A 21310-nucleotide genomic window follows, 5' to 3' on the forward strand; every position below is an offset into this window, starting at 1 on the left:
GTCGGGAAGTAACGCTCTTCCCCTGAGGAGGCCTGGGCTAGGCCCAAATGCATGACAAGAACCTTTTCAACACCTTAAGTAGCTTGATTTGACTAGAATGCATGAGTATCATGCACGGGTTAACTTGTATATATATATATATATATATATATATATATATGTGTATATATATAGGTATATATATATATATATATATATATGATACTAGAGCAGCAGAGGGATATCGGACAATGGACACCAGGAGTAAAATGTATCAAGCTGCGATTTGCCCAAATCGCCATATTTCAGCAATTTATTTTTTTCTGGAGCTATGCTAATCTCTAATGTATGAAAGGAAGAATTAATAGAAAACTGCCGAAAAGAAACAACATTTTCAAAAGCACCACATTACAAACCGCCGTCCCAACTTTTAGCCATGATAAGAATACAAATCGTGAAATCTATGTTAAATCACTGAAGATGGTAAATCTTGAGTGATTTACCATCGATTTGCGGTTATGCAAATAGATGTTAAATCACTCAAAAAAAACAGCAGAAAAATAGAGGTGGTTCTGAAAGGGAAGATAGCTCAAATCGCCTGGTGATTCAGAACATAATTGGAGGCACAAAGCAATTATTAATTATGAGGATAATCATTATTTCTTGATTAGAGGGGCAAAAATTATTTTATTAATATATTAGTGGCCCAAATTTCATGTATGATTATTTAAGGGGCAATACTATTTTATTACTATATTATTGGGACATAATATTTGATTACCAATGGTAGCAATAATCATTTTTTATGACTGGACAACACTTATTATTTCATGATGAGAACACTAATTAAAGTGCACACTTGAGGCAGTACAAGTGGCAGCATGCAAGTGTATGATAGCACTTGTACCCATGCATGCTAGCAATTGTAGTGTCACAAGCATGCACTTTAATTGTGTCCCCATCATGAAATAATAAGTGTTGTCCAGTCACAAAAAAATTATTATTGCCCCCATTGGTAATCAAATATTATGTCCCATCAATATAATAATAAAATAGTATTGCCCCTTAAATAATCATATCAAATAAAGCTTGCTCTTTAATTCATAAGTTAATGGTGCCTCCTCTTGTGTTATGAATGGTGAGAGCTCAAACAACATGCAATTATCTAGCCTATCAGAAGTAGGTCTAAAAAACAGCGATTAGTGTTTTGAAATTGTCACACATCGCTGGACCCTCCTAAACGGAGGATGATACATCAGATAGTTTGGAGATGCAAATCATTAGTGATTTAAGGCAATTTGCAGTGATTGCAGCCATTTTAAATAGCCAGAAAAATTGCAGCTTGATACATTTACCCCCAAGAGTAACCAAGAATTACCAGCCACCTGAAACCAGGATTAGCTGAGAAGAACAGGACATTGGCGACCAGGATTTGCAGAGAAGCATTGCAAGCTGGATACCAGACTTAGCTGAGACACACAGGACGCTGGAGACCAGGATATGCAGCGAAGTACCAGAATACAGGACACCAGGACACACTGAGAAGCAAAGTAAACAGGAGTCAATCGATCCAGCAGCAGCAGGCTATCTGGGCATGAAGATCTGGCACCATCTATCCAGAACAGGGGCTTATATAGGTTGGGTGAAAGAGAGGGGTGGGGAAAAAGCAGCTTATTCTGTGAAAGGGAAGATTTTAAAAGACTGGAGTCCTCATGCCCACAATCCAAGATTGCGAGCACCATTGAAGGACGACGCAACGTAGCTACCGAGTGGGAGCCCAACTGCGGAGGCCAGGCTTGCGCCTCAGACTCCCGTAAGAAAAGTGTAGGGTCCGGTGTGTGACAAGGAGTTTGGGCCTATTTAAGAGCTCAAATTCAGTCTAGTCTTGGCTGGAGTGTGGGGAGGGTTAAAGTCTTACACTCTCCTCCTGAAAGAGCAAATACACTATCAAGTTTCTGCATTGATTTGTTTTGCTGTTCACATGTGTTGCTGTGTTACGCTGTGGATACTTTCAATAAAGCTCACCTTCGATCCTGACTTCGGCTGGTGACTTGATGTTAACTCACTACAAGTATTTACAATAAAATTGCATGTGTCTGTTCATGACAGATGTTCTGTAAATGTGTCAAATTGTGAATATGTTTGTATTTAAAATTGGGAATTGTGCTAATAATGGAATTTGTTGTGTATTTATTTTATGATTTTCTTGATAATTATATTATATGTCTGGCCCTCCATTATGTAAGTCTTAAAAAAAATGGTGCCCTCCAAATTGGACAGTTTGGATAGCACTGTTCTAGATAATATATTTTGGTGACATATTTTCATAATTACAGTATATAGACTTTTATTGACGTACAACTGGAGTAATATTTATTGAATCTTTATTGAATAATTTATTGCACCACAGATTGATGTATTTGCTGTATTTTGGCTCACCAATACTATATATATTTTAAGGCTTACCTGTATAAATATACGAACCAAAGGTCACTCTGCAGACCTGGGTATCAAAGGGGAACTTGAACAAGTCCAAATGACATGTACTGACGAGCCGTAATGGATAAGATTTTTCAATTTTTCCATCATTATTCAGTTTATAATATGAAATCACTGGGATCTTATCACTTTCAGTCCTGTAATATACAATTTGTGATGTGTTATATGACCCCTAAGGGTTATAAAGTGTGCTGCAGAGACAAAGCGAGGTTATAATGCAGTATATTCACCCATCCCCTTAATGGAAAGGAGCACTTGAAGTTAAATGGTAAAGTTTAATGAGCTTATCCTTCCCCTTAGCAGAGCCCTGCAAAATGCATGCTGTAGCTCGAACATTTCTGTGAAACAGATCCTGTCTTTATAATGAGAAGTCTGGACCTTCCAGCACTGGACATCCCAGATTTTCTTCAGAGCATTGTCTAACCTGACTCTAGAAGGAGGACCAGGCAGTCCCACTAGGTGTGCAGAGAAGACCCAGGTCCCAAGCCACACCTCCAGCAGGACCCCGAGACCCCTGGATACATTTTACTAAGCTTATATGGCCACCTGGAGAGTACCTTGAACTGTGTCTTCACTACTGAAAGGCTCATAGAGCCAGCTAGAATAAATTGGGACATTTTTGCCCACTGCTCATCTTTCCCAGGTCCCGGTCCCAAGACCCAGCATAACCTGGTAGGGAGTCTTCCAGGGTAACAATAAGTATGTTATAAATATTAAAGATTGTATGTTTGGGTGTGTGGAAGATTTAGCAGAGATCCTCAAAGCCAGTCAGGCTCCTTCCTGCCCTGTTCAGGACAGCCTTTTCTGGCTTGTAAGTACAACCAAAATTCAGAGGAGTGAAGGCCCAATTTTTCCACAAGACAGAGAAGGCACATATATGACCACTTGCCATCAGCTGACCACTCCTGACTACTGCCCGTCAGACCATGACCTAAAAGCTTCTGGGAGTAGCCCCAGAGGGAAATTTGGATTAGAGGACAGTAGAGTAAGAGAGGATATCAAGAAGATATGAATTTCAGAGTCCATAGTCTAGCCCAGCACTGAAGAGTAGGTCCAATTATGGAATGGAATGAATGGGGGAGTTTGGGTAGCCACGGAAGGACTCCGGATGGGATACCCATCAACTGACCATCAATCATGACACAATGTTTAGGGTCAGGGGCTCTAGTCCATTCAAGAATCCTATTACCTAACACAGCTTGATAGTATTTAGAGAATAGGGGTAATTGCAATCCACTCTGTAATTTCTGCCTATAGAGAATGTCCATTCGAAATCTGGGGGGTTTCTCAGCCCAAACAAAATCACAAATTATCCTTTAAATATCTGGGAGGAATGTGAATAGGGAGCGTTTAGAGAAGATAGAAAAGTTTGGGTAGCATATTCATTTTAATGATGTTTATTCTCCCTAGCCAGGAGAAGCCTTTGGACCACCATTACCGACACTCCATTCAGAATTTAGGAAGCAAGGGGGCAAAAAAAGCTGTGTATAGATTTGTAACTAATTCCCCTAAAAATTGGATGTGGGTGGGATGCCAGGTGAAGGAGAAGGAGTGCTGGAGCCCCTCCAGAGCCAACGGAGCAATCGAGAGATTGAAAGCCAAAAATATGGCATAATTTATTTTGAAATTAGATAATTCACCAAACTTCTTAAAGTCCACCATTAAGGTGGGTAAAGATACCGCAGGATTGGTGATGGCAGTTAAGAGATTATCAGCAAATAGGGCCAAATTATGTTCCGACCCCCACCCCACCCCGACACATTAGGGTTATTTCTAATTGATCTGGCCAAGGCTTTCATGCAAAGGACAAATACCAAGGAAAAAGCGGACACCTTTGCCTGAATTTGGTAATTAAAAAAATTTGCAGGCTCACAGAGATTTCCAACTGGATGAAATCTACCTATTTGCCAACCCGGTGCTCATATAGATAACTAACATTTACATAACTGCACCCCAGGAAGTAAATCTGCGCCTATTGCGTGTTTGTAAATAGGCGTGGTAAAATAGAGTGAAATGTCATTTCTATTCAATGTATCACTTTTCTGTGTGTCAAGTTTACACGCACCTACCGCACAGTCACCAAGGAACACTGTGATTCACCCACCTCCCACCATCAGAAGACACAAACTGTATCACCCATTCAGACACTGTCATCTTGGCCTACAAATCCAAATCTCTAGAAAACAGGGACATTCGCTGAAATATAGGTGCAAATGGCATAAGTAAAAGACGTTTGCTGTCTCTCTTGATATATATAATATTACACAATTGAAGTAATCACACAATAAAACTCCCCTGTGTATACTGTATGCCTCCCCAGATAGAAAGTGTTATTAACACAAACAAAAATTATTATTAACTCAAAAAGCACAAGATTCAGAAAAAACAATCATGGCCTGAGAGGCACTCCTAACGTTTCACATAAATCATCAGTAACTATGTGTTTATATCGCCCAACTTACATTTCATAGACGTAGACATCTGGTTTCCAAAAGTAGTCACTGGGAATGAATAGGCTCTTAATTCCACAAAAGTCATCTGGGTTCCAGCTTATAAAATCATTTTGCCAAGACTGGAGTATGAAAAATCATAGCTGATTAAAATATCATCTAATAAATAATTTTATGCTAAAGTGAATCAAATAAATGAAACAACTGATGTCATCAAAACATTTCATGTGTTCTTCATTTGTGTCTGATCAGTATTCCCCATTTTTTTTTATTTCTTTGAAGATTGTCTTTCCACCTTTATATGTGGCAAAAAAAAGCAGGTTTAATTTTTTCTAAAGCCTTTGATTACGGAGGGTTTTCAGCCCATTTCTGACATTACATTTTGGTACTCTGCCAGTTCAACAAGAGAAAAGGTTTTTTTTTTATCTTCTTTATAAGAACTTTTTCTTGGTTCTGCATATAACACAGGTATTCAAGGTAGGGACAAGAGGGGGAAGGGAAGTACAGAATAATAAGAGGGAGCAACGCAGATGGGCGAGTGTGGGTAGGTGGGTACATATGATTAAAAGTAGACCGTGATTCTAAACAAGGTACACATTTTGGTTGTCTGGTTATATAAGCAGCAAACATAGTTATGCATACCAACAATATTTAGAAGGCAGTAGGAAATTAATATAACATCGCCTTATAATTGACATATTTACTCTTTCCACCATTCCATTTCCAGTTGCGCTCTTTGTTATTGAAAAATACAAACAAACAGCGCTCAATCACAGGGTGAGTAGGAATAAATCAACATATGAAGCAATGGAATGTATCTGAGAAAACATTCCAACCTTATTCTTGTCTTCATATAGTCAGAATCAAGAATCCTAGTATTTGTTGTATTATATGATTCAATATGCTTGTAAAAGAAGGTCTTTATATGACAATTCCACTTGTATCTATTGGGCATGAAACCTATTATAAGGGCACTTCTTCTGTTAAATGTAATAGCTGTTAGCGGCGTTGGTGGTAGATGTTAAACCACAAAAAACTTTTAGACTTAACCAATTTGTTGGTTTTATTTTAGAATTTGTTGTAACAGATGATATATACATATATGCAGTGGCTCACAGTTGATACTGACTGCAACAGACAGGCAGTATGGCAAACTTATGCAGTTAACGCACTTAACTATATTATAGTACATTAATATATGCAGATGGTAAGCTTATTTTGTGAACAGTGTCAGAGAACAGGTTGCTCATATATATTTTTTGCCTCTGCTCACTTTATATATCTATATATAAGTAAGTTTACACAAAAAGGATAAAGCTCAAGTTATATCATGTCAGCTGACACTGAAAGAACCTTGTTGAGAACTAAACTTCATGTCTGTATATGCTTAGTAGAGCGATGCACACGACTGGAGGTTGCCCCACTTCCTGTGTTCACTAGATCACATGGGACACCACTACCAAGATGGGACACGAAGCGTAGTGCTTCATAATAACAATATCTTCCCTCCGTGCTTATATAAATTAAAGAACGAGATGCATAGAAGATATATTGTAGTGAAATACGCTGTAGTCAGAATGTGCTTCTATGCAGCCCGGTCTCAGTGGTTCTTGACATAAGGAAAAAGAGGCATCATTGTAAAAGGTAACGCATTTTATTAAGTAAAAATATATTAAAAGATTACATGTAAGTAGCAGACTCAATGTGCGATTAACTTTTCCAGTCCAGCTCTTGCTGTCAGTTGCAAGGGCTAGCAAGTCTCATCAAAATAAAATAAATTGCACTTAGTCCAAGGACTGAATAGGTTAGATGTTCATATGAGCATCAATTAAATACCATGCTTGTAGATCAAATAGTGCTGTCGCTGCATACTCAACGTGTTTCATCTCTTGATGGGACTTTTCAGGAAGTTCTTGCTCAAATGAAACAAGCCTGCTATAAGATATAACTTGCTAAATGGAGTGGACTCGTGATTGGAACTAATTAATGCTCTGGTGTGCAAACTAGTATACATAGTAATGTTTTAAGAATAACTTAAAAACAATCTTAATATGAGTGAAAAACTCTCCACCCATCAGGTAATGTTATTGCGATAGTACAATATAAATTGTCATAATTGATATTTCAAATGATATTCTGAATAAGAGGCCAACAGCTCTGATGTGTCACTGAAAATCATTACAATGAAAAATAACATATAGACATAGTACTGACCGTGCCAAAATGGTGTACATACAGGGTATTGCATTGATAATATGCTATTGGGTAAAATGCAACCAAGTTCTAAGTATAAATTAGAGATGCAAAGACTTAAGCTGATTTTTAAGCTGAAAACCCTAGCACCTACTGGTTTGAATATTAATTACAATCCAAATTATATAGAGATAGATAAACCTTCATCTCCTCCGCCTATATCTTGTAGTATATCTCTTTACCATCTAGGAATAAAGACTTAACATCATAAATAAATATATAGGTTGTATATATTGTTCAAATATGTAGGTTGTATATATTGTATAAATATGTTGGTTGTATATATTGTTCATTTATTCGTTACTGTTTGCCTGTACTGACAGGCAAAAAGGAATAGAGGAACAACAGAACGACATTAGCAAAATAAGGACGAAGATCCCAAGTGCACTATAACAAGGCTCCACAGAGATTACCTAACCGTAAGTCATTAATATCACGTTATTGTTCACATCATTTGGCAGTATTTCACTACAATATTTATTCTATGGCATGTCCTTCTTTCATTTATATAACACTAATCTGGAGGGAAGATACAAGTGGAATTGCCATTTAAAGACCTTCTTTTACAAGCATATTGAACTAGGACATTGCTACTTATATAATACAACAATAACTAGGATTCTGGATCTGACTTAACGAAGACAAGTTGGAACACCTTTCAGATACATCCTTATTCCATCACTTCATATGTTTTTACGAATGTTTATTTATCCCTACTGACTGATCTAGTGATTGAGCGTTGTTTGTTTATAGTTTTCAATTTATATATGTTTTAGAGCCTGGATACCTACAGCTGATCACGTTATCCAAAGGTTACATCTCTATTGTTGTGCCTTCTAATCTGTTTTTTTTCACTTTCTATGCTCTTTGTTATGTATGAGGCAGATAATTAGGCAGATATTCACAAATAGAAATGTATTGTGTGCCCATAATAAAAAAAAACCTTTGTTATGTATTGTTCGCCTTTCTTTCCATTTGTACTGCTAAGAATATCAAGTAAGGGCATGGCTCCCATCTTTAAACTGGACCTTTATTGTTCTCTACAGATATATTGCTTGTTTGAGATTCATTTAGCTTAGAGAAGTGTGTATTTATGGCAGAATATCTTGTGAATCAAATTTGGCTGCGGATCAGTCGGACACCATGGTTGGGAAGGGACACACTCATCTGCTATCAATAACATGCAAATGTTGACTGATCGAGAGACCCATGAGGAGGAAATAAAACCATGGAATATTGGGGGATGGCAGAGAGGGGGACAATGGGAGAGTCAACAGCTACACCCCCTCCGATGGGATAGGGGGAGCGCCTGCATTGAATATCGTACAGGATCCTGCATTTGAAAAGGGCAGCGATTATTATAGTGAAGTCTTGAAGCACATGATATACATAGGGTCCCAGGAAATTGTTTTCAAATATTGGAAATAATTCTACAGCTATAATTTATTATATAATGTAAGAATTGGGAACTTACCAAAGATAACCATACATATAAGACTACAGTTTGTTGGTTCATATCCTGTAAGAAACAAGATCTGATCATTGAGTGGAAATCTAATGCAGCATACAAAAATTTAGTTGTACTTTTTTTTACTCAATCGATATTATTATTTTGCAATTATAAAATATATGTTTTTAAATCGAACATCTCCCTATCATTTACTTGACAGCAGATGCTCTGCTTCTGAATTGCTTTCTGCACTTAGGCAGTAACCTCATGTTTTGCATATTAATTAACTCAGCCCATGCAGCTTTAAAAGGACATTAAGTTGGAAGTTCAGGAACAGAGCATTTTGTACCAATACAGTGGGTCAAGTAAAAATCCATCATATTGAACACTGTAGATCGTCTTTCACATGGTGACTACACGATATCACAGCATGCACTCGCCATACGATTCTCAGCAATTTTACAATTGGTTCTTACCAGTTTTATAAGGGTATATAATATCAAATCCAGGTACACAATAGAGACATTCTTCCAGTTGTGGATGGGTCGTTCATCAGGGGGTGGATTAGTTAGGTTCAATGACTCTAGCAGGTTCTGAAAACTACAGTCAGATTCACAAAAGACTTTACCTGGGCAAAACAAGAAGGTAGAGTGAATAAAACCCGGTCACTCCTGGAGGTGGGCACCTTCTACAGTGTCTGCCATTAGTTATACTCGCTGCGGGAGATTTACAAATGTGATGTAAAAGTGCAGGGACCCAACTCAGCAGTAAACTTTGATCGATCTAGTGCAACGTGACGAAAGCAGTTTGCTTTTTTGTGGTTTTAGTACATAACTTTTACTGTGTGTGTTCTTTATGATACATATTATGATACATATTATGGGTTCTATGTTCTAATGTACATAGATCCTCAGTGCTCCCTCTTAATAGTGGCATTATATGTAATATTTATTTACCATTTTGATGTATGGAAGAGAAGGATAGACAGGCGCAATACGTCACATGGTAATAATTAATCTCATTACTATACGTGCGCACCCTCATTTTCCCGTCATGTCTTCTCCAGTGTTTTGCAGTGCAAATATATTTTCCTCTATATTTGCCTTAATACATTGAGCTCAAAGTATTTATTACTAAAGCACAGGGATTCTTTTTTACAGCATTGATTATGTTATAATGAAAAAAAATAATTATTAAAAATGTAAACGATGCAATGATGTGACCAGATCAGAAATGTCTAAAGAACGCTAAGGTTTGCACTTTGCAATTGGTATAAAGTAGCCTTTAGAATCCTTGGATCTGTTGCAAAGTTCCAGCATACAGTAACACACCAGTCTCCAATAAGTGACAGGTTTAATAAATCCAAGTAAATCTAAGCCATAGTATAACCATTGCTGGTCAAGGGATTACATTTGCAATCTTACTAGCATAACATTACATCTAGTTTTAAGAAAATTAGTTTGTTGATACAGTGTTAATCCACAGCAAAATCCCAGCTGTAGTAAGTTTTTTTCACAATGCCCCAAATTCCATAATAATTACTAATGCCACCTGTCACCAAGACCACCAATGCCACCTATAGGTACAGTAATATGCCATTGGTAATTACCTGGATTATTTCATTTATACCTCATAACATATTAAACACAATAAGCTCCAAGATGTAACACTAAGAGGTTTATACACATGGCTTATTACAGAATAGTGGTATAGTCTAGTTATACTACTGAGTGCTGATGATCTGTTTGTGATGAGAAATTATTAATATAAAGTAACTCACCCATCAATGTGACTGTGAGCAACAGAGGTAAGACACTCATAGACATGGTGAAGAGACGTGCAGAGTATGCTGTTACTGATTTGATAAGTGCATTGCCAGTTAAAGGTGGAAGGGACTGTTTAAAATGAAGAAAAACCTGTTTAAATACCATATTACTATTTCAGGAGTAAAGACATTATTCATTCATTTTTTAGCCATGGGTGGCGATGAAGTACACAGAACTTACAAATACAAAGTATTTGGCCACAGCGGTTAATTATTGAATTGAGGTTTTTCAATCAGACCCGTTGCCAGAGGTGTATAATATTAAGCACCTAACCATACAGTCTATATTTGCAAACATTTGCGATACAAAATTGGGCAGCACGTTGGCTCAGTGGTTAGCACTTCTGCCTTACAGCACTGGGGTCATGAGTTCAATACCCGACCATGGCCTCATCTGTGAGTAGTTTGTATGTTCTCCCCGTGTTTGCGTGGGTTTTCTCCGGGTACTCCGGTTTCCTCCCACACTCCAAAAACATACTGGTAGGTTAATTGGCTGCTAACAAATTGACCCTAGTCTGTCTGTGTATGTGTGTGTGTGTTAGGGAATTTAGACTGTAAGCCCCAATGGGGCAGGGACTGAGTGAGTTCTCTGTACAGTGCTGAGGAATTAGTGGTGCTATATAAATAAATGGTAATAATAATACAAAATGGGGCATTCTGAAGAGCTCAGTGACTTCAACAGTGGTAATAGGACAGTTCGTGAAATTTCATCCCTGCTGGATATTCCACGGTCAACTGTAAGTGATATTATTAGAAAATGGAAGCGTTGAGGAACAACAGCAACTAAGCCACAGAGCGAAAGACCATGTAAGATCACAGAGCTAAGGCGCTTGGTGGGTAAAAGTTGCCAATGCTCTGCTGTCTCCATAGCTGAAGAGTTCCAACCTTTCACTGGCATTAATGTACGCACAAAAACCGTGTGGCGGGGGCCTTATGGAATGGGTTTCCATGCCAAGCAGCTGTATGCAAGCCTCTCATCATCAAGACCAAGCGTCGGATGGAATGGTGTAAAGCACACCGACACTGGACTGTGGAGCAGTGGAAACGTGTTCTGTGGAGTGACGAATCACGCTTCTCTGTTTGGCAGTCAGATGGGCGAGTCTGGGTTTGGTTATTGCTGGGAGAACGTTACCTGCCTAACTGCATTATGCCAACTTTAATACCGGAAAGCTGGGCCCAAACCTCAGAAACAGCTGGAAATGGACTAGAGTTGGGTTTAATCTGTAGGTCACAAGAATTTCAGCACGGAAGAAGTTGTCAAGCATTTCTTCGAAGCAAGTGATGTTTATTTAGCTCCAGTAGGCCTAACAAGGACAGTTCACACTGGTTTAAGGTACCAGTGATCAGGTCAGATGGAACAAGAATGATACATATCAGTATAAACTAGAGATGTTCACTGACCCCCGTGTTCTGGTTTTGGTTTTGGATCTGGATTAACTTTGTGTTTTGGTTTAGGTTTTGGCAAAACCGCCCTCGTATGTTTTGGTTTTGACTGTTAAACAATCCTTAGCAAGTATGAAAGCTGTCACCCAGTCACAAAGCGGATCACAGACGCCATGGCGACTATGCTAGTATTAGATCTGCGTCCAATATCCACTATTAATGCAGCTGGTGTTAGACAATTACTTGAGGTCTTGTGTCCCCGTTACCAAATTCCATCACAACACCATTCTACTAGAAAAGCTATTCCTCAGCTCTACCAGAAGCTTCGTAAAAATTTAATTATTGGGCTGCAAAATGCCATTCAACCCACAGTCCACTTAACCACAGATATGTGGACAAGCGGAACTGGGCAAACTAAAGATTATATGACTGTGATTCACCTTCACCAGCAGGAACAACAGCAGCATGTACCCAAGTACATCACATTTTTCAGAGGCAGGCTACTCTGTGTATCACCTGCTTCACTAAGAGGCATATTATTATTATTATCATCATAGATTTGTAAGGCGCCATAGTGCTCCACAGCGCTGTACAGTAGGGAAGACAAGGACATAAATAAAACAAGACATAAATAAAACAAGAACAGGCAAGGCAGACAAAATGAATGGAGACATGAAAACAAAGGGTATGGAGCACCCTGCTCATTAGAGAGCTTACATTCTAAAAGGAAGAGGGCACAGCTGAAACAAGAGGAGCGAGTGTGGCTCAGAGTGGAGATTGGGATAGTTGTGAGGGTGCATTAGTGTGAATAGTGTTATCGAGGATAAGGTCACCTCTAAAAATGAGATGGGTTTTCAAAGAGCATCTAAAGATTTGAAGGCTGTGGGAAAGTCTGATTGATCGTGGTAGGGAATTCCATAAGTGGGGAGTAGCACCGGAGAAGTCTTGAAGGCGGGATTGAGAGGTGGTTATCAGAGACGAGACAAGGCGCAGGTCAGAGGTAATACCGCTGACAACCTGTTTGAAAAACTAAGGGATGTAATTGCAACATGACTTATCCTGCTTGGACTCTCCTGAGGATATGTGATTTCTGATAATGCCACCAATATTGTTAGAGCATTACAGCGGAGGAAATTCCATTACATTCCCCGTTTTGCTCACACAATCAACTTGGTGGTACAACACTTTTTAAAAAATGACAATGACATGCAGGCGATGCTGTCTGTGTCCTGAAACATTAAGGGTCATTTTCGGGATTCTGCAACAGCAAGTAGGAGAATGCAGCAGCTGCAAGAAGAATAGCATTTAGGGGGAATGTACTTTAGTCCAGCGCAGTGGAGAATTCTTTGCGTGTTGTGCAAGGTGCTGAAACCACTCGAAGTAGTCACCGGTGAAGAGAGTGCAGACACTGTTAGCTTGAGTCAAGTGATTACCCTAATTAGACTTTTTGAAAAGCAGCAAGATAAATTGGAGGAAATGAAACAAAGCAATTCCGCTAATTATGTTGGACTTGTAGATTAAGTACTTTATTCGCTTCACCAGCATCCAAGAGTTATCAACATCTTGAAATCGGATCATTACATTTTGGTAACTGTGCTTGATCCTAGGTTTAAAAGCTATGTCTTTTCTTTCTTTCTTTCTTTCTAACTGACCCAGATCTCAAGAGATGCAATGAGTTCCTGGTCAGCAAGCTGACAGCTCAAGTGGTACATGACACAATGACGTCTCCTCCTTTAGTTTCTCTAGAAATTGCTGCTCAGAAAAAACTTAGATTTCCAAAGACACCCAGTAGTGAGGCAGATGAGTCTGCACAACATTTTGACATTAGGGGCTAGATTTACTAAGCTGCGGGTTTGAAAAAGTGTGAATGTTGCCTATAGCAACCAATCAGATTCTAGCTGTCATTTTATAGAAAGTACTAAATATATGAAAGCTAGAATCTGATTGGTTGCTATTGGCAACATCCCCACTTTTTCAAACCTGCAGCTTAGCAAATCTAGCCCTTGGTCTGGTCTAAAAGAATTGGACAAAAATCGCGACAGCTCTTCCATATAATGAACTACAAATTCCATGAGGAAGGCCATTACCGGCAATTACATCAAAGTACACAGACTTCTGTGATGGTGGATTTCAGCGGGGATGAATTAGTATTGTTTGAGGATGATGTACACACTGATGAAGGTCAATATGATGACAGTGTAGATTGCAGGTGCTGAGATCTAGCTGAGAGAAGGGAGCTAGCTGATGCTGGTATGCTTGATAATATTTTGGGTAGAATGGCATCTTGGCAATTTAATGTTTTTCCACAGTAAACTTTCACCTTTATTAGAGAGGTGCTTTTTTCTTTAAAAAGGTACAAGCTTTTTTTTACATTTGTTTTCCCTGACTTAAAACCACAATGCACTTGAACATAGACTTTAGCACATGAGGTAGAGGGATTAGTATCATCATGACTGAGACTGGAGAGTGACAAGAACAATACCACCCCTCCTGTTTCTGTATGAGCTATGGCACAGTAGAATATAACTGCAAATTTAGACCAAGATTGCCAGCCCTATTACTTCTATTTCAGCAATGACAATTAGCAATGGAGCAATGGAGCGCTCCTCTTTGTGTGCAACCTATATAACACCCTAAAATTTGACTGCAGATTTACACCAAGCCTGCCAGCCCTAGTATTTGTATTTCAGCAATGGCAATGGAGCTCTCCTGAATGTCACTGTAGACTTTGAAGTACACTGCTACCCCCTCCTCTTACTATTCTGCCTATGACGCTGTCCAACTGCTCTACAGACTACCAAGAACTGTGCTACCCCTTCTGTGTCCCTCTGTGAAATGGGGCTGGATCGCTGTGGAGAGCGGTACTTATAGAATCCAAAAATCAACGTAACGATGGCGTTTTGCATCATTTTCAATTCCAAGGGCACTCAAAAGTATCGAGCCGAGCCGAACCGGCTCGGTACTCGGATCTGCTAAGTTCGAGTGTGTTCTGTTCTCGGGGAACCGAGCCTGAGCATCTCTAGTACAAACCAGTGCTGTTTTGTACAGTGATAGACACAGCCTCACAGGAGGTAAGAAAGCCCCTTGAAGTCTGAGTTATTTTTAGTATGAGGATGCACCATGTTTTCCCAAATATGGATTTAAATGCAATTCATACTTAACAAAATTTACACTTACCTGTGATATCCTACATCATGTGCTGTTTGCAATGTTAGGTTTCCTGTGTGTCTAACAAGACATGCACACAGGTAACGGCCCCCTGCCGGGTCTTCAGCCAGAGCAGGCATTTGATACTTCACATCAAAAGACTTAGTTAGCATTTCATGCTATCATTAAAACAGACTACCTTCCCACATATGCCTAACTGGAGATTTCCTCTAGCAATGTTACAAAACACAAATGAATCTCTTCCCTGGCTCTGTCTCAGCCATAAATACATTTTCTATTAAATAAAGTGCACACAATATAATAAAATAAGTACATTTCAATTCATATAAATAAGCGCCCTGCGCTATTTCCTTTACATAAATTTATAACATAAATTATTATAAGTGATCCAACCACAGGCTTTTTTTCAGGCTTTGGGCTAGGCCTCTTATTTCCAGTGAAGGACAATCTTAAAGCTTCAGCATACCAAGTCATTTTGGACATTGCTATGTGGCAACATTTTGAGGGAGGCCCTTTTGTATTCCAACATATCTGTGCCCGGACTACATAGACTTGGTTTGATGAGTTCGGTATGGAAGAACATGACTGGCCCGCACATGACCTCGACCCCATAGAACACCTTTGGGATGAACTGGAATGGTGGAGATTGCGAGCCAGGCCTTCTCCTCCAACATCAGTGCCTGACCTCATAAATGCTCTACAGAATTAAAGTTCACAAATTCCCATAGAAACACTCCAATATCTTGTGGAAAGCCTTCCAAGAAGAGTGGAAGCTATTATCACTGCAAAAGGGGGACCAACTCCAAATTAAAGTATATGTATTTGAATACAATGTCATTACAGTCTCTATTGGTGTAATGGTCAAGCGTCCAAATACGTTTGTATATATAGTGTGCTTAACACGGAAGAGAATTGTGTGATTTTTTTGCTTTTAAAAAAACACATTTTTTCATTGAAGGTCATAACAGTGCAAGCGAGAAAACAACAGTACAAACTGGAGACAAATGGCTTAAGGACAAAATGAACAGGAGTATGTGTTAACAATAAATTACAACAGATAAACATTTACGTAACAACCAAGTTTTGGGCATGAGAAAGAGGGAAGTCACAGAAAAAACGAGGGGAAAGGAACAGCATGGCTTAGACCATTAAAGAGAAAGGGATAGTACAGGGGAGAAATTGCTACTCAGAGGGATCTCCAAAAGAGAAATAGAGAGTAGGAAGGATGAAAAATTAGAAGTTAAATAAAGGGTGAACGAGACTGGAAAAAAGATAACCAGGGACCCCAGACCTTGTTGAAAGACTTAGAGGAGTTCTTAAATTACTAGTTATGAATTCCATGTGTTAGATGAGCCAAAGCCTGCTAATGATGGTTTGGAGTGGTGGAGGGGTAGGATGTTTCCCATAAACTGTAAGCTGACAGGTGGCAGCTGAGATTATTTGCCGAACAAGTTTATTCTGATGATGAGTAACTGAGTGGATTCCAAGAGGGAGGAGGGAAAATTTAGGCTCTAAGAGAATGAGAAGTTGGAGTACAGCAAAGATCCGATTCGTTATGCCCAACCAGAAACGTGCGATTTTCGGACAACACCACCATAAACAGAGAAAGGTGCCAACATTTATTAGAGGAGTTCAGGAGCGTCTTCTTAAGCCAAGTTGGTACGTAATACAAGCAAAACAAAGTTTTGTGTACATTCTCTATTATTTTCACACAAATTGAACTGGAGGTGGCATTCTCCCAGATCTCAGCCCGGTCATCATCATCCATGGCCTCTCCTAAATCCCACTCCCAAGCCAATTCATGGGGATTACGCGTACCGGTGGTAGAGAGAGTGAGCTCTGAGTATAGAGTGGAAATCAGGCCAGCTGTGGACATCTGTTGGTGGTGTCTAACTTTGCTATGGATGTTTTATAATTGTAACTATTGCGAAAAAAAAATTGTGGGAATATTACATTTAAATTAAATATCAGAGAATTGGAGAAAAATATTCTTGTGAGTTAGATCATTCAGGTATCTAATATCATGTGACTGCCGTGGGTAAAACACGGATGGTACAAAGTCAGGAGGAAATTCCGGAGAGATGAAGAATGGAGTCACTGGGGAAGGTTGAGGAGATAAACCATATGTTCGGAAAGCTTAGTCCAACACCGTCAGAGAGTGGGAAAGCCAACATAGCAGTTTAAGGAAAGCTCACACATTATTTAAAGTCATACCCCCATACTGATGATAAAATGATTTGCAAATTAGAGATGTTACATTGTCTACTGCCTTCTAGTGGAAAATAAACATATAATTGCTTCTAACCTATTATCTGCCAAACGGAAAAGATACATGCTACCACATGCTGTCTCCTAACATTTTAAATATCAAAACTGGGACAAATCTAGCTCCACAATCAATCTGCCCCTGATGCCTCACCCACAGGTCTAACAGGCCATACTTTTTGCAGAACAGTCTTGCTAAAATTGAGACTTGTGAAATGCATGCTGCTCTCCTATAACCTTTATTTCTCTATAAAAAACAAAAGAATATGGCAAACATCCAAAACTACTTTGTTGCAACAATGTTACAGATCCCTGGAAAACAGTTAATATTAAGACACTTTACACACTGGTGTTGTGTTTGCATCAATATGCAACTTTAAACCACATGTGAAAACACATGTGAACGCTATGTGTTTGCATGTGTTTGCGAATGTGTGGATCATGCAAGAGGTACAGAGGTCCTCATGGGGCCAGCCCCTTTATTACATGTGCCAGGGCGGATAAACCCTGGGCTGATCCGCCATCATCACTTCCTGCTGCTTGCCCTGCACAGAGGGGAAGACATCTCTGACGCAAGATGTGCAGTGTGTCGTAAGTGGAGAACGAGCCAAAGTCAGAGCAGGCTGGCCCAGTGATGCAGTAAGTGTATGTATGTGGGAAAGGGTGGTTATTGCTGCAATGTGGTGGGGTGCGGGGGATTGCTTTAATGTGGAGAGGGGTTAGAGTTATTGCTGTAATGTAAGGGGGCTGTAGGGTTTTGCTGTAATATGTGTTTATTAATGTAGTGTGGGGGGTATTTACTAATGTAATGTGTGTGTCACACGCCGGCCCCGCGGACGGGCACCGGCATTGTTACCTTCCTCCTATAAGCGGTGATCACGGTATCCTGATTACACCTTTGGATCAACATCCACATGGTCTGTTGTTCTGCATATGTGCTACCAACTACCCTTTCTTATAACCTCCTACCTGTTCCCACTGGTTCTGGCCTTTTGGAACACTATTTAAACCTCCCATTTCCTTCTGTCCAATGCCTGTTCTTCGAGTTACCTGTACTCACTCTCAGTAAGGATTTGGCTTCCTTCGGTCCAACTCACATGCTGTTGCTCTGCATTATCATCCTCTGATCAGCTGAGCTCCTCTCCGCTGCTGCCTCTATTAGAACTGCCGCTGCATCTGTATTCCCCAGCCGTGTTCTGAGTTACCATCTTCAGCGCAGCTAAGTTCTACTCCTATTGGAACGGCCGCTGTACCAGTGACTCACCTTCTGTTGCTCTGAGTTACCATCTTCGGATCAGCTAAGTTCTACTTCGCTACTACTCCTATTGGAACAGCCGCTGTACAAGTGACTCATCTGCTGCTGCTCAGAATACCATCTTCAGCTCAGCTAAGTTCTACTCCGCTACTACTCCTATTGGAACGGCCGCTGTACCAGTAACTCACCTTCTGTTGCTCTGAGTTACCATCTACGGAGCAGCTAAGTTCTATTCCGCTACTGCCTCTATTGAACTGCCTCTGTAGCAGTAACTCACCTGCTGTTGCTCTGAGTTACCATCTACGGATCAGCTAAGTTCTATTCCACTACTGCCTCTATTTGAACTGTCGCTGTACCAGTAATTCAGCAGCTGTTGCTCTGAGTTACCATCTACGAAGCAGCTAAGTTCTATTCCGCTACTGCCTCTATTTGAACTGCCGCTGTACCAGTAATTCAGCAGCTGTTGCTCTGAGTTACCATCTACGGATCAGCTAAATTCTATTTCGCTACTGACTATAGTGAACTGCCTCTGTAGCAGTAACTCACCTGCTGTTGCTCTGAGTTACCATCTACGGATCAGCTAAGTTCTACTCCACTACTGCCTCTATTTGAACTGCCGCTGTACCAGTAATTCAGCAGCTGTTGCTCTGAGTTACCATCCACGGATCAGCTAAGTTCTGCTCCACTACTGCCTCTATTTGAACTGCCGCTGTACCAGTAATTCACCTGCTGTTGCTTTGTGTCACAATCCACGGATCAGCTAAGTTCTTCTCCACTACTGCCTCTATTTGAACTGCTGCTGTACCAGTAACTCACCTGCTGTTGCTTTGAGTTACCATCTACGGATCAGCTAGTTCTTCTCTACTATCTACGCTACTCAACCGCTGCTCTGCATTACTATGAAACCAGCTTCCCTGCCACTACTTACAATATTTCTCTGACCTACCGTCACCCCTCCTCTGTACCAGGCTCTGTCTATTACTCTGCCAACACTCCTTCAGGGGACCGTGACCTGCGTGATAGTAGCAGCAAAATGGATACCCTCTTGCAGGGATCCCCACCTACCCGTTAGCCTCCGCGCCCCTGAATGAGCCATATTATTTGGCAGTTACAAGGGATCCACTAAATATCCATCGGATTTGTGACAGTGTGTCTGTATTGGGTATATATTGATGTAATGTGTGTGTGCATTTATTGATATTATTGTGGGGGAGGTATTTATTAATATAATGTGTGTGTGGAGTGGTATTTATTAATGTAATGTGTTTATGTGGGACTATTTATTAATATGATATGGGGATTGTGGGGATTCTCTAGTAAAATGTATGTGGGCTAATAATGTAATGTTGGGGCTCATTATGGCAAATAGGCCTATTTTTTAAATGTGGGCACTATCGATTTAATGTTGCAGATTGGATGGTTAAAGTGTCTCCAAAATATAGGAACTAAGATTGTTTAAAGCGATAACCACATCTCTTGTGCGCTTGTCACTCCCACTCTAGCTTCATTGCTATGAGGTGATCAGGGTGGAAGAGTGGCGATTGCAGGGAACAGGCAGGAATGTGAATGGAGAGGAGGTTGGAGATGTAAGGGGCAGTGGAGTAGGAGAGAGCTTTGTAGTTGAGGGTGAGGACTTTGAAAAGGATTCTATAAAGGAAAAGAAGCCAGTGTAAGACAAGGCAGAGAGGGGAGGCAAAGAAGAACAGCGTGAAAGGAAGATAATTCTCGCAGTTGAGTATAGAAGGAAGGAATTGGATTTAATATCACCATAATTAATTACATCTCGAGTTGTATTTGGATAAAAGAATATATGAAGATATAGGTCTATATACTATCCCTGTGCGTTTCCAGGGGTAAAATATATACTTAAAAAAATCTCCAAAATATGAGATTAAATATAACCTACAACAGATTTTAGATCAAAGTGATAAGTCTCAAATAGATAGCAACACTTCTATTAGGTAAAATGCATTCCATAAGTAATGAGTATATAAAAAACAAGTGAATAGCTATGAAAGAAAATGAATCAGTTCAGTGTCTAATGTATGTGTGCTAATTGATAAATCTTAGTATACACAATATAAACTGCAATGGATAATCTAAGTGCCCATAATAAAAAAAATAGGTGAACAACCTTTGTTTATGGATTACAAAGGAATAAAATCCTCAATGTGTATTTCCGAGATGATCATACAGACTGAAAATTGATACATTATGGTATTAATAAAAAGCAGATTGAGCCTTTCATGACTTAATTAACAATTGCACAAGAAATCAAAGTGCAATACATGTAAATTTCCAGTAGATACTACAGTGTAATCAAAAATGAAAACTTTCATTCCCAAAAAGATTTTTTTTAAATATAGACTTCGTATTTACTTAATTTACATACATGACAGCATTAATCAAAATTAAAACATCTTTAAAAACAATCAGCATAAATTGCATCAATAATCTCAGGATGATAACTATGTGGACGTATCTTTAAGCGCACAAATAATTAATCAGGCCATACTTATATTCACAGTCATGAACTATGTTATCCAGAGGACAGTCCTTCTATGAAGGTAAAACTTGATCAGTCTTTAATGGAATTAGTTTATCACCAGAGAATATTAAAATCCATTCAATCTTGATTAGCATAAATATGTAAAACAGCTTCATATGCTGAATCAACCATTGAAAAGAAATCACATTTCTTGGATACTCAAGTTCCAGGATAGAAGGTTAAATAATCAGTTTATAGGCAGTTTCCTGTGGGGTACTGCTATAAATCCCTATTT

General features: G+C 39.4%; 1 protein-coding gene across 1 annotated transcript in view; it reads right to left on the bottom strand.

Moving 5' to 3' along the window:
- Positions 1–11721, bottom strand: part of LOC142103381 (5-hydroxytryptamine receptor 3A-like) — a 44523-nt gene extending 32802 nt beyond the window's left edge. The window contains exons 1-4 of the mRNA XM_075187445.1: positions 11620–11721; positions 8656–8700; positions 4941–5050; positions 2446–2615 (exon numbers count right to left, since the gene is read on the bottom strand). Coding sequence (XP_075043546.1) covers positions 2446–2615; positions 4941–5050; positions 8656–8700; positions 11620–11721 — 427 coding nt within the window. The remainder of the gene's footprint in view (positions 1–2445; positions 2616–4940; positions 5051–8655; positions 8701–11619) is intronic.
- Positions 11722–21310: the final 9589 nt, after the last annotated feature.

This window comes from Mixophyes fleayi, chromosome 10 (assembly GCF_038048845.1).
Source record: "Mixophyes fleayi isolate aMixFle1 chromosome 10, aMixFle1.hap1, whole genome shotgun sequence".
Classification (NCBI taxonomy): Eukaryota; Metazoa; Chordata; class Amphibia; order Anura; family Limnodynastidae; genus Mixophyes; species Mixophyes fleayi.